General features: G+C 41.1%; 1 protein-coding gene across 9 annotated transcripts in view; it reads right to left on the bottom strand.

Moving 5' to 3' along the window:
* Nucleotides 1-13797, bottom strand: part of EZH2 (enhancer of zeste 2 polycomb repressive complex 2 subunit) — an 85225-nt gene that overhangs the window by 15857 nt on the left and 55571 nt on the right. For all 9 annotated transcript variants that reach the window (XR_013635370.1, XM_073332770.1, XM_078851684.1 and 6 more), the window contains 3 exons: nucleotides 2569-2660; nucleotides 686-926; nucleotides 84-253 (listed from right to left, as the gene is read on the bottom strand). Coding sequence is in view for 8 of the 9 variants with exons in the window: in XM_073332770.1 (XP_073188871.1) it covers nucleotides 84-253; nucleotides 686-926; nucleotides 2569-2660 (503 nt within the window). In the remaining variant the exon portion in view is untranslated. The remainder of the gene's footprint in view (nucleotides 1-83; nucleotides 254-685; nucleotides 927-2568; nucleotides 2661-13797) is intronic.

Raw genomic sequence — 13797 nt, 5'->3', positions numbered from 1 at the left:
TAAGAATGAGTAATAACATATATTTTCTATCCAGTTTTGAAAATAGCATGCTGCCGCCTAAATAAGCAATTTCCACTTCTTACCTGCCTGCATGTTTTGGTCCCAATTAATCTAGCAATTGCACAGAAGTTGTCATAGTAGGTGCCAATGAGAACTCTGAACATCGAGGCTTCTGCACCACTCCATTCCACGTTCTCAGGAGGCTCAATATTTGGCTTCATCTTTATTGGTGTCTGACACCTGGAATTTGCCTCTGCAACATCAAGAGCATCAATCAGGTTGAGGCTTCTCTCACAATTTAACTAAGTTTCCGTGACCCTTAAAAACATCAAGTTACGTGTGAACTGTAACAGAACAAAGTCCTGTTTTTTTTTAAGTGGGAAGACACCACATACAGAAGTTTTTATACATCTACAGACAGAAGCTATAATCAGACAGTGGGAAGAATTCAGGTAGCACAGTCTAGCTTCTGAAAGTATTCCAGAGACAGTGATGAACAAATGAAGTTATTCTCAACTTTCATTGTAAGGCTCTCTGTGATAAAGATACTATCCCATATCTTCTAATTAAATTAAAAGTCCAAATACACTCAAAAATATGTGATTTCTAAGGTTGTGTAATTATGCTTTGAGCCCTCTCCTCACAATCACAATTCATTTCTTATTAAATCATTGATTGGCCTCACCAGAGGAACTGGATGTTTCATCTTTCTTCTCCTCCTCCTCTTTATCATTATTTTCACCTCCAGTTTCTGCTCCTGCTTCCCTGTCACTATCTGTGTCCTTTGATTCCAACACATTTATTGTTGGTGTGCTGGGCCTGCTGGTGTTATTTGGAAGTCTTCCTCTTCGGCGGCCACCTGGGCGCTTTGGCGGTGTCTTTATTCGCTCAGCAGTCAGAGCAGCTGCAAACTCCTTTGCGCCTTCCTAAATAAAGGATAATAGAGTCTTCAGTACATGGGTTTGAAATATTTTAATTTGGGGAGGAGGGAGGTGAGACTGGATCACTAGTCACTTAAAGCATAAATCATGAAAAAATGCATAATTTACACAGCAGGTTTCAGATAAAGTAACTATTTACATATTTTAATATTAAATCTAAAAATGTTTATCCACGATGCTTTTGAGTGTTCTCATGCTCATGATCTTTACTGTGTACATCAGTAAAGTACACACAGTTTGAGATCTCAATTTACTTAGTTTTGATATTAGTACCCAATTCTATTTTCACTTTGACTTAAAGAAATCAAAGATGAAAGTATTTTTTCATGATGGCACAAGTAAAAATTTTCCAGCATAAAGTCCATTGCCAAAAAACAGAAATGTTGGGAACTGTTAAGGTGTTATAACTAAAAGAGGTCTGGTATTACAAGGAAAGATGAATACAGCATAGCATTTTCTCTCATTTTCTTTGAGATGGAGATGATTGAGAGAATGTATAGCAAACAATTTTTGGATTAGAAAATTATTTCTACTACAAAAATAACTCTTGGAACTGAGAGAAGTGGGGTGGGGTTTGAAACTACATCAACTAAGGTCTCTATACTGCAATCATATCAGCTTCTTAAGGGACACAAACATTGGCGGAGACTCTCCCTGACAATGAAACAAACCCCTGCAGTTTAAAATGAAATTTAAGACAGTTCATAACTCTCTTACACCTGCTGTAGAAGATCAGTAGACAAGTCCCTGATCAGGATTGGGCCTGTTAACAGTGCATTACTGAGAGAGGAAGATACTTGCAAAGGGTCACCATACATCTGTGTTTTCCCCAAACATTTTCTTGTTTTTGATCCTTCACCCTCTGTCCAGGCACTTTTTCAAATAAGAGGCTATTTCCAGATTTTTGCAAACAGAGGTTGCAGTTCAGAAAGAGCTGTCTCCATGCCCGGCTTGGTCTCTCACTGCACCCACAGCTGCTGGATCCTACCCACCCAGGCCCCAGCTCTGGAGATGGGGAGAGGCAGGGAGGTGCTGACAGACAGCAGGCGCTGTATTCTGGGCCTGCGCCAGTTGCCCTGCCACAGCTACAGCCCCGCACCTGGCCAGTGAGGCAGCAGGTACCCTATCCAAGTGCTCCTCCCAGTACACACACACGAACCCCTCCCACACACCCCAGATACTCCCTCCCAGTACACACACACACAAACCCCTCCAGTTGCCCCCTCTCCTTCAGCTCCCCCTTTGGCAATGTCCTGAAATATGGTAACCCTATACCCACACTGTTAGAGGTATGTACTTTCATATGAAATAATTCAACTTCCCACTTTGAACTTTGGCCTGCTCACTGGAGTCACTTTCCTTACTTTTGTGAAAAGTACTATGAAAGCTTTGACTGCAAGTTGCTAGCACCTAAATTTTACACCTCCATTAGCACAGTATCTCCTAACACCACATGGGACATCAGTCACTAACAGAGATTCCTATAGCACTACGTAGTATGGCTTGACTGGATTCATTTGACTACGGACTTAACCTTTTTCAACACTTGATTTTTATTTTTTGCTAAATAGAAAGTACAAAAAAAACTCCCAACTCTCTATCTACCCAATGAAATAAGTTATCTTACCAGATGCTGATAACAATGCTGTCCACAAGGTTTATTATCTATTGCTGTTTCTGTATTCTTCCGTTTGTAAGTGTTAGGAGTTGCGTGGAATGCTGTAGAATAAAAATAGTTCCCAAATAAGCATTTTTAAATATGTGTTTCACAAACAAATACTTGCAAAACTGAAAATTTATCTGAACTTCACCAAAAGTGGCCTGATGGCAATCATAGTAATAGTGAAAGAAAAACCTAAATGAGATATTTATTTATTTAATGGTAAATAAGAGTGGGCAAGTAAAATTGTGCAAAGCTGATAATTTATAGTATGTTTCCACCTATTCAGATCACTATCTTAAGTAAAAATGATTACCCTTTTCACCTTCCCACTCTTCCCCCCCCCCCCCCCCGCCAACCAGGGGCAATGTCCTGGGTTAGTTTTGTTTCCCCCACCCTCTTTCAGACAGAGCACCAGTACCAGTGGGAGTCAAATTTCTTATTCAGGGACTTTCCATCAAGAACATGCTCCTTCCTGCTTCAAGACCAGGACAAATAGTGGCAATCAATCCTCATTTTTTCAATTATCATCAAAGATCTCATTTACATTAAACCTTTGGAACTTTAAAAAGTGGGAGCAAATTCTTACTATACCCACTTCCAGGCCACTTTACACTGCTCTGAAAGTGTAAAGAGGCCTTAGTGTAAATGAGACTTCAGTGTTCACACAGATGCAAAATCAGCTTTAATAATCCCCTAACTGTTCCTTTGACGATCGAAGACCACCTCAAAAGAACGCTTCAACACACAAAAATACAATAATAAAAAAAGCCCTTTCGAATACTTTGACTTTCCTCTTTCTGCTGGAAGATCCTAAGTAGTGTGATTAAACATCTCTCCCTCTCTCAACTAAGGGCTGGGAAACTCGCAGCTACACTGTCCACAGAACATTTGTTCTAACTTATATGGCTGCTTTTGAAAATTCCACATGCAGCCTAATGGTTATATAATTAGTTCTCCAGTAATTTGAGGGAAAAATTGAGATGACCTAATGTTTCCCATTTCTTTTTTAGATGAAGGTTAAATACCACCTCTGAGGTCATCTTTATACATCATAAAAAAGCAATGAAGAACACACTTTAGTTCTGTGGTTCACCGTCAATATTTCAAGAGACATTCATATGATCGTTTGTTCAAAAGATACTTAGCCCTCGTAACCACACATCAGGGTCACCATGGAAGCATAATCTAGATAAGCTACCTCACTGATATCTTTCTGTATTAGCTACGCCTGAACTGAACAAATATAGCCAGGAAGGAAGATAAAAATCAACTCCTTTTCGGAGGAATCCAATGACAGAGGGGAAAAAATTGGTAAGAAACTGAATGTCACTTTTATATTTCCAGTGGGCTATTATACACAATGAGGAAAACAAATATTTTTACAAGTGCTATTAAATACAACATGGTATTGTTCTTTAATTAAAAGAAAATGTGATCATTGTGATGCCTGCCTTGAATTCACAGCGCTCCGCTACCCAAGTCAGAAAATTAACCATTATTTTAGGGGTGGAGTTTAGGGTTGTTTTTTTAAGCTACTATACAAAATAAGTAAAACTAACCCCAGTGTGGAGGGCTAATACAGCCCTCCATGACTCTACTTAATTCCTAGAGTGAGAATCAGGCTCTGAAAGGATAACTAGTCTCCATTTAACCTCTAGTATACATTGACTAATATTTATTTTTAAGGCTAGTGGAAGTAGTTGCCCCAAAGATCTTTTACAATTTTGCCATATTAACATAACAGCAGTGTTTACATTTCTCCCTCAATTTAGTATAGGGAAAACCTGAACAACATGAATTATTTTCAAGCACCAACAAGTTAAAATGTAAAAGCAATTACTGTGCATTCATAAGATTGTATGTCAAGTCTCAATGGCAAGCAATTTAATTCCATAATGAAAATCTGATATTCAGATTGCACAATTCTGAAGCACAAAAGATAACAAATTTTAGACTATGGTAGTACATAGCAAAAAGAAAAGGAGTACTTGTGGCACCTTAGAGACTAACCAATTTATTTCAGCATGAGCTTTCGTGAGCTACAGCTCACTTCATCGGATGCATACCGTGGATACTGCAGCAGACTTTATATACACACAGAGACCATGAAACAATACCTCCTCCCACCCCACTGTCCTGCTGGTAATAGCTTATCTAAAGTGATCATCAAGTTGGGGCATTTCCAGCACAAATCCAGGTTTTCTCACCCTCCACCCCCCCACACACAAACTCACTCTCCTGCTGGTAATAGCCCATCCAAAGTGACAACTCTCTACACAATGTGCATGATAATCAAGGTGGGCCATTTCCTGCTCAAATCCAGGTTCTCTGAGCCCCTCACCCCCCTCCAAAAACCACACACACAAACTCACTATCCTGCTGGTAATAGCTCATCCAAAGTGACCACTCTCCCTACAATGTGCATGATAATCAAGGTGGGCCATTTCCAGCACAAATCCAGGTTTTCTCACCCCCCCCACCCCCATACACACACAAACTCACTCTCCAGGCAATAGCTCATCCAAACTGACCACTCTCCAAGTTTAAATCCAAGTTTAACCAGAATGTCGTTGGGGGGGGGGGGGGGGAGGAAAAAACAAGGGGAAATAGGCTACCTTGCATAATGACTTAGCCACTCCCAGTCTCTATTTAAGCCTAAATTAATAGTATCCAATTTGCAAATGAATTCTAATTCAGCAGTTTCTCGTTGGAGTCTGGATTTGAAGTTTTTTTATTTTAAGATAGCGACCTTCATGTCTGTGATTGCGTGACCAGAGAGATTGAAGTGTTCTCCGACTGGTTTATGAATGTTATAATTCTTGACATCTGATTTGTGTCCATTTATTCTTTTACATAGAGACTGTCCAGTTTGACCAATGTAAATGGCAGAGGGGCATTGCTGGCACATGATGGCATATATCACATTGGTGGATAGTACATAGCAAAATACAGAGAAGAGTTTGAACTCAATATCATGAAGACTGAAACACTGAACATGCTGAGCCAGATCCTCAGCTGATGTAAGTCGATGTAGCTCCAAAGACTGACATAGAACTGCACCAATTTACACCAGGATCTGCTACCCTCTTAGTGTAGTTCTAGGGTACTTTTTAATCCCACAACCTAAAAGGAATTGGTATATTTGGTTCCAATTTAAACCCAATAGTTACCAATAAAGCCCAGCTGAGGCTTAAGTAAGTACAAATTTAAAATAAATAATAATAATAATAATGGGGGGCAGGGGAGAGAAAACATTCATGGGACTCAGACTGTTTTCAAATATTGTATCAGCTTTGTATTGCTCCACATAGGCTTTGTAATCTGATGTCTGAAATTGAGATTCTTAAGCACCATAAGTCTTTACATTGCTTTATAATATCAAATAAAATATTAACAATACTATTTGAGTTAAAAAGTTCTTACCACCAGGTGCTGCAAATTTGTTAAATAACTCCTTATCAAACACTATATTTAAAAGTAATAGCTGCATTGTTGAACTCTCAGTTACTAGGAAGTGCCAAAGTTCGGGATAAATGCACAACTTCAGCTCTGCCCCCTTTGAAGTATGCATTATACTTAACTTTAACATTTCTTCTTCCCCTACATTGATGTTTATAGCTTTAATATTGTATGTAGTTTCTGGCATGTATGCACATATTTTATACCTATACATCCTTGATGTGTTCAGATGTTTTGTACATTAAATATATGAAATATACCTCAAAACAATTAATGCCAGAAGTTGTTACATTATTTTTCAGTTTGTAAAAATAATGAAGGGAAGCAGGAAAACAGAAAGCAGTAACACAGAGGAAAACCAAGTCTTTCAGTATTTAAAATTTTTAGTGTTGAAAATATGGACTTTTTATTGTTCTGAAAGACTTTTACTTTCTTCTGCATTAACAGTTTCTCCTCTCCTCTCCTCACTCCACAAGGAAAATGGCTCTGGATTAATTTGAGAACACAGTTGGGAATATTGATTGCAAATGGTTTACAAGACTGTAGCAATCTGCAGAAATCAAAACTATTTTAGTTATATGTATCAGTTTCACATGTGAACATTTCCATTATGACCTCTTAGGGGTGCGGCTAAATTTGTCCTAAAAACGTGTGCCAAAAATTCTCTCTGGTCTGCACAAAAGCAAATTTAAAAAAAAAAAAAAAAAAAAAAAAGATCTCTGCTGCTGTGTTTCTGTTCTATTACAAACTAGACATTTCAGCATTTTAACACATCATCATGGACATCTCAAAAAGGTAGTGCATCAGGAGTTAACATACAAATACTTTAAAAAAATACACCACAAAAATTTTGTCTATATCAGTCAAAACTGTGTTGGGTATTTTTTGTTGCTGTTGGTCAGTTTCTGGGTGGGGGGCCAGGAAGAGGATCCATTCACAAAGACGGGATGTCAATATTGTGACTAGAAAAGGAGTACTTGTGGCACCTTAGAGACTAACCAATTTATCTGAGCATAAGCTTTCGTGAGCTACAGCTCACTTCATCGGATGCATGCAGTGGAAAATACAGTGGGTAGATTTATATACATAGAGAACATGAAACAATGGGTGTTAGCATACACACTGTAAAGAGAGTGATCACTTAAGATGAGCTATTACCAGCAGGAGAGTGGGGGGGAGGAGTGGGGAGAAAGAGGAGAAAACCTTTTGTAGTGATAATCAAGATGGGCCATTTCCAGCAGTTGACAAGAACTTGGGGGGGGGGGAGGGGGAGATAAAACTGGGGAAATAGTTTTACTTTGTGTAATGACTCATCCACTCCCAGTCTCCATTCAAGCCTAAGTTAATTGTATCCAGCTTGCAAATTAATTCCAATTCAGCAGTCTCTCGTTGGAATCTGTTCTTGAAGTTTTTTTGTTGAAGAATTACCACTTTTAGGTCTGTAATCGAGTGACCAGAGAGACTGAACTGTTCTCCGACTGGTTTTTGAATGATATAATTCTTGACGAGTGTATGGTAACACCCATTGTTTCATGTTCTCTATGTATATAAATCTCCCCACTGTATTTTCCACTGAATGCATCCGATGAAGTGAGCTATAGCTCACGAAAGCTTATACTCAGATAAATTTTTTAGTCTCTAAGGTGCCACAAGTACTCCTTTTTGCGAATACAGACTAACACAGCTGCTACTCTGAATATTGTGAATGTCATTCTTGCTATAGCGGAAAGGGTTTTCTGTTTTGTTTTGGTTTTTTTTTTTTGCGGGGGGGTTCCTCCCCCAACAGTGGAAGTTTCAGTTTCCTAGGGATGCTAGAGTCTGGAAGTTCATTCCACAGCCAGATCTCTTCAGTCAAGAATGGAATCATTCTCCTGGAATTTGTGATCTACATTGTCTCCAATGGGCTCACAATCCTCAAGACCTTACTCAATCCTAATGTTTATGAAGGTGCAAACGTTTAGACAGTATTTTAGGCTGAAATGTACATTTGCTCCATAAACAAGCTATTTGGGAAGTTCTCTATACCCAATGATTATCCTTCTTCTAAATTCTGTTATTCCAGACACTCAGGTATAATTACGAGCAAATGAAGACAGTAATACACACTGTTCCAGTAATGTCATCACCTGTACATAAAGCGGTTCCCAGCTCATCAAGTGTACTTTGACATTTCAAAAGTTAATGACTACTTCTTTCCAACATTTAACTAGAAAGTCAAAATATTTGGATAAAAAACTTGAAACTATATAAAGTGATGCTAATATCAATAAGAAGGGGGTCTGGACTGATTAACAGGAGGATTAAAAAGAAAAACAGATCAAATGGGTAATTTCCATTCTCTCGTTGATTCTCTATGCCATTCCAGACACTTGGACCTCCCAAAGTAGCATTCTGATTGCAAAGGTGGAATTAGCACCCCACAATGGGCTCCTCCATTTCCTCCAAAAACTCCATCTGCTGAGGTCTTGACTTCATGCTCAATGCTCAGCTGCAATGCTCAACAAAGGTGTGAAGGTAGCACATAGGAACATTTTAACAGATTGCTATCAGAGATGCATCTGCTTTGTCCAAGAGGCAGCTCATTCATATTGAGTGGACCCTGAACACTGCCAACACTATCTTCTCACTACTGAAGTAAACCTTGCTGATTAGTTGTTTAGGCCCAATTCAACAAGGTGGATTTGGCTATATGTCCTTTTTTAACACCTTCATATAAAACAAACAGTGTCTCAATCTGAATTTCTGGGTTTTTTTCATATAAATTTTTCAAGTTCTAGTTCCATCCAAACAATGCCATCTTGCTTCTTTGTTGTTACTGGGGGATAGGACAAGAAAAGTAGCCAATACATCCTGCTTCTGAAGGAAAGAGGAGGGGAACTTCATTAAAAAACATGTGGTGCTATCTTAAGTGCTACCTTGTCCTGATGAAAAACTATGTATGAAGGAAGCTTGAAGGTAGTAGGTAAGACCAAATTACCTTTTCATTATGGCTTGATTACCAGGCTCAATTACTTCAGTCTTAAAAAAATCTTTGTGATGCAATGAGCCCCCAATGGCACATTATCTGCATGAACTGGAAAGGTTACAGTTCCTGCTGAATTAACTTTCAGTGAGCCAGCATTCATTCCCATGTTCCAACCGTCCTGAAAAAATTCCAGGATATATGAACTTCCTACACAGCACAGGAATACCACCTATATTGCCACACCACCTTCCAAATTCTCATGCTGCAGTGGGATAGATTTATCAAGATTAAAATGGTACTGTAGGATATTCTGAGGTTTATTTATAGCCATGCCATATTCTTGAAGCGAGTTTGATCACTGTGGATGACAGAGTCCAGTGTCAGGAGATTTATTGCTGGAAGCCAAAAAGGACAATTGCAGATTCACCCATTCTGTGAACTAGTGCCATTTTGGCCAGTCCTCAATTATGAGAAAAATGCGTTCTGTGGGCCTGGCTATCTTTTATAGTACCTTCCTCACTATGGGCCAGAGTGGGAATATCTATGCCAAGGTAAATTCAGCTTTTAGATAGCTATTCCCTCAAAACAGAATATGGAATAGCATATTTATTCTCTGAACTTCTGAAATACTCAAGTATCAGGGGGTGGCCGTGTTAGTCTGTATCCACAAAAACAACAAGGAGTCCAGTGCCCAAATAAATCTGTTAGTCTTTAAGGTGCCACCGGACTCCTTGTTGTTTTTGTGAAACATTCAAGACATCCTGTTACTTTGGTATTAATCAGATCGATATGTTGTTCTCCATATTGCCCTGAACAGCTTGTGACTGATTTTTCATTCCACTAGACATATGTTGTCTGCTTAGCTATTCTTTCATGTTGTTTCAATTCTCTGCTAGGAGAGTAGCTGACAGTTTTAGTGGGTGTTTTTCCCATGTCAACAGCATGTGCTATTCTTTGGCCATCTTTTTGCGTCTCCCTGCCTATTTATGTAGACAACCGTGATTATGCCATCAGACTGTGCTTGAAATGGCTAGTTGCGAAGGTTGTATCAGAAGTCTCACCTACCTCATATTGAGGTAGTTGATCAACCATTTTCCCCCCGCCCCCTTTGCAACCCACTTGCTTTGAGCAATTATTTGGAAACATGGGCACAATACTACATTCCAACAGATCAGATATATTTAATGTTCTCCCATGGGAATGACCCAGGTTACATCCTTTTTCCCAAGTTAATGTTATCAACCACCATCTAAGAGAACCACAGCCAACATTTGAAAAAAAAAGTTACATTCTGGTTCCCAGGGGGAGAGCAGAAAGGGCTGCAGCACGGTCCTACAGAAGCGGGCTCAGGCATCACTTCCATTTTCACTGTCATGGATCCCAGTACATGCAATTCTACAGCCAATGACTGAGGTCATACAGGAAGGCATTTATCTGTCACTGAAGTATGTCATGCCTGTACCATGCTAAAAAAACTCTGCCAGCTTCTGAGCTGAAGCAGACTAACTGCTAAGATAGGAATAGAGGGCTCTTTGTTCAATTAACAATCCAACCATGGCACTCTAGGAACGTGCACAGGTGGCAATGGCATCCTATTACTTTTCTATCCCAATCTTGCCAGCCAATCATCTCAATATATGCTTTTCTTTCAAGGCTGCTACAAGTACCATCCCCACGTTGGTGAATGTCCTTGTGACTGTTTACAATTTAAAACCAGAAGAGACTGATGAAAGTTTTAAAAGCACAGAAATCACTGATAATGTAACAGAAGTTATTCTGAGTTGACTGAATGGATCAGTGACTTCAGGGAAACTTGCAACATACATTAGGCATAAATTGCATTTTTCTGAAACTGTGAAATGTATGGATCCATACTGGGTGCTACACTGGCCCCTTTGGTCTGGAAAACTAGAATGATGCCCTAGATTTTCAATAGGTGAGCCAAAGTGTTTTAGATGCTCTGCCTTTTTGTGAGGCAGCAGCAAGTGAACTGGATAAGATAAACCTGATTTAAACCTGGTTTAGAACTACTACTTCTTCTTAGCGTATGCAAAATGTGCCTGGGGTACCATGCGTCCAGGATTCATCACTGAATTTGGTCTGCCAGCTGGATCATTAGCTTCTCTGGCCCGGGCCGGGCACTGATGGGGAGTGTGATGTGAACATTGATCCATGGCCCCCCAGTTAAGAACGGATGTATACTGAATAGCCTCACTTAAAGACAATGGAGATCCAAAGTCACGTTGGCCGATCCACTGAGGAAGTGGCAAAGGCTACCAGCTACGGTATCTGACACTGCATGGGTCAGCGCTTGTGTGCATGTGCGTGTTTTACATTGAGCTCTCCTCCTCTGGAGTGCCAGCCTCTAATGAAGTTTAGACTGAAAGGAATACTGCTATTTCTGAGGCTTGATTTGTGAGGAACCCAGATTTCATGTATGTAGAGTTCTTTGCCAAACAGAAGTGGCCCTTTGAAGGGTAGGGCACACAGGCAGATCACAGCTTCAGCAACAGGGACTCCTTACTACAATAGATGTGCCTTTGTGATAGATATAAGTAGCATCAAACACAAATTGCATTGCTGCATCTAAAAGAACATAGAGCACAATAGCTCTGAATGTTCATCTTCAGCCTTAGGGGCTTTGCAAGGTTCTGCAGCCATCTGAGCACTGTGCTAGATTATTCTACCTCAGAGGCAGGCAAACTACGGCCCACGGGACCCTCCTGCCCGGCCCCTGAGCTGCTGGGCCTGGGAAGCTAGCCCCCGAGCCCTTCCCAGCTGTTCCCCCACCCCCGCAGCCTCAGCTCACTGCACCGCCAGCACAATGCTATGGGCAGCAGTGCAGCTGCAGAGCTACAGCCTGACCCGGTGCCGTGCTGCACAGTGGCATGGCTGGCTCCAGCCGGGCGGCGCAACTGCCTGTCCTGGTGCTCTGGGCAACACGACTGTAGTGCCACCAGCCACCGGTGCTCCAGGCAGTGCAGTAAGGGGGCAGGGAGGGTTGGATAGAGGGCAGGGCAGTTCAAGGTGGTGGTCAGCAGGCGGGGCAGTCAGAGGGCAGGAAAGAGCAGGGTTGAATAGGGGCAGGGGTCCCGGGGGCGCAGTCACGAAGGAGGGGTGGTTGGATGGGGCAGGAAGTCTGGGGGGTGGGGGGGAGGTTGGATGGGGCAGCAGGGGTTCCGGGGGAGGTCAGGGAGAAGGTGTTGTTGGGTGGGGCAGGGGTCCTGGGGGAGCAGTCAGGAATGAGAGGAGGGGTTGGATGGGGCGGCGGGGGGCAGTCAGGGGCAGGAGGTCTGGAAGCGGTCAGGGGACAGGGAATTGGGGAGGTTGGAATTGGGGCAGGAGTCCGGGGGTGGGGTGGAGGTGGTCAAGGGATGAGAAGTAGCGGGGGTCAGATAGGGGCCGGGCCACGCCTGTCTGTTTGGGGAGACACAGCCCAACCAGCCCGCCATACAATTTTGGAAACCTGATGGGGCCCTCAGGCCCAAAACTCCTCGCCCCCACCCTTTCTACCTTGAAGATGGGTATCCAGAGTACCTTGACATCTCAAACGTCTATCATCCCATCAAGAAAGTAGCCATCCTTGAATGGCAACATGTACTTGGGGGCTTCTTAGTGAAGACCTCTGTGTCTTCTCTGCATAATGAATACAGTATTTTCATGAACCTGTTCAGCACAGACTTCCTGTTTGGGAATTCTTATTTCTGGTCTGTCAGTTCTTCGACATGCAGGTACAGAGCTAATGTTTTCAGTGCCTATAATGGGCTCAGAAAGACACTGGATCTGCTGAATTTCCTGCTTCAGTGTATTATGTTCTTGGTGATCAGGTCAGGAAAATCATTTTTTATAGAAATGGAATTTTCTCTCTAACCCCCCAGCTCAGGAAAAAATTCTTGAGACCAGAAGTTATTGGCCTAATCCTTCATGATTTCACCACCCTAAAGTGGGTCATCGCCTCAAGACAATTTCTCATTTGGAAGCTACTGGTTAATGAGTCTCTTTACTTGAGTTCACCAACAAGTAATTGTATATTGTACTCCCCTCAATGTCAAATTCAGACAGTTCAAAATCCTTTGCACTCATTTTCTAGTTGCTTCACACATTCTGGGCCCTTGGCTTCAGGATGAAGAAATAAAAGAACCATTTTTCTGATGGTACTCAGGGAAGTACTTTATTGTTCCCACTTGAAAATGGGAATTGACTGTCTCTCAACACTTTGTTAAAAGGTTTCTTCAGAAGGTATGGGCAATATGAATTATAACTGAATAGGGCATCCTTTCTGAAGGATTTCTAGGACACTACTGTCTAAAAATAATTCCACTCCATAAGACTAAGAGGGCTAGGAGTAAACTGTGGGGTATTCTCAGAAGAGAATAAAAGACTAAAGCAGTTCACGGATATTCGTTTCCCCTGCTGAGGACCGAAAAAATCTGAACAGGAAAAGAACAAAGCCCTCCAACACAAATCTGGTCAGTTTTCAATCTCCCTATGATAAAGAGAGATAAGTATGATAATGTATGGAATAGTATTGAGAAACAAAACTTTTACTTTAAAAAAAAAAGAAAAAAGAGAGAGAGAGCGCGAGAAACACTACTACAGGCCAGGCACTCTATCAACTTCAAAAACACAAATGTGAAATCAAACTACACCAAACAATATATCCAATATTTCAAAGATCAGAAACTACAATTTTCACACCACAATGAAGTTAACATGTTTATTGTTAGCAGATGTTAGCTCATCTATTGTTCTCTTTTCTTATTCTGTAT

The sequence above is a fragment of the Lepidochelys kempii genome, chromosome 2 (genome assembly GCF_965140285.1).
Source record: "Lepidochelys kempii isolate rLepKem1 chromosome 2, rLepKem1.hap1, whole genome shotgun sequence".
Classification (NCBI taxonomy): domain Eukaryota; kingdom Metazoa; phylum Chordata; order Testudines; family Cheloniidae; genus Lepidochelys; species Lepidochelys kempii.
The sequence above is the reverse complement of the archived record's forward strand: the minus strand, read 5'-3'. Positions and strand labels throughout refer to the sequence as shown.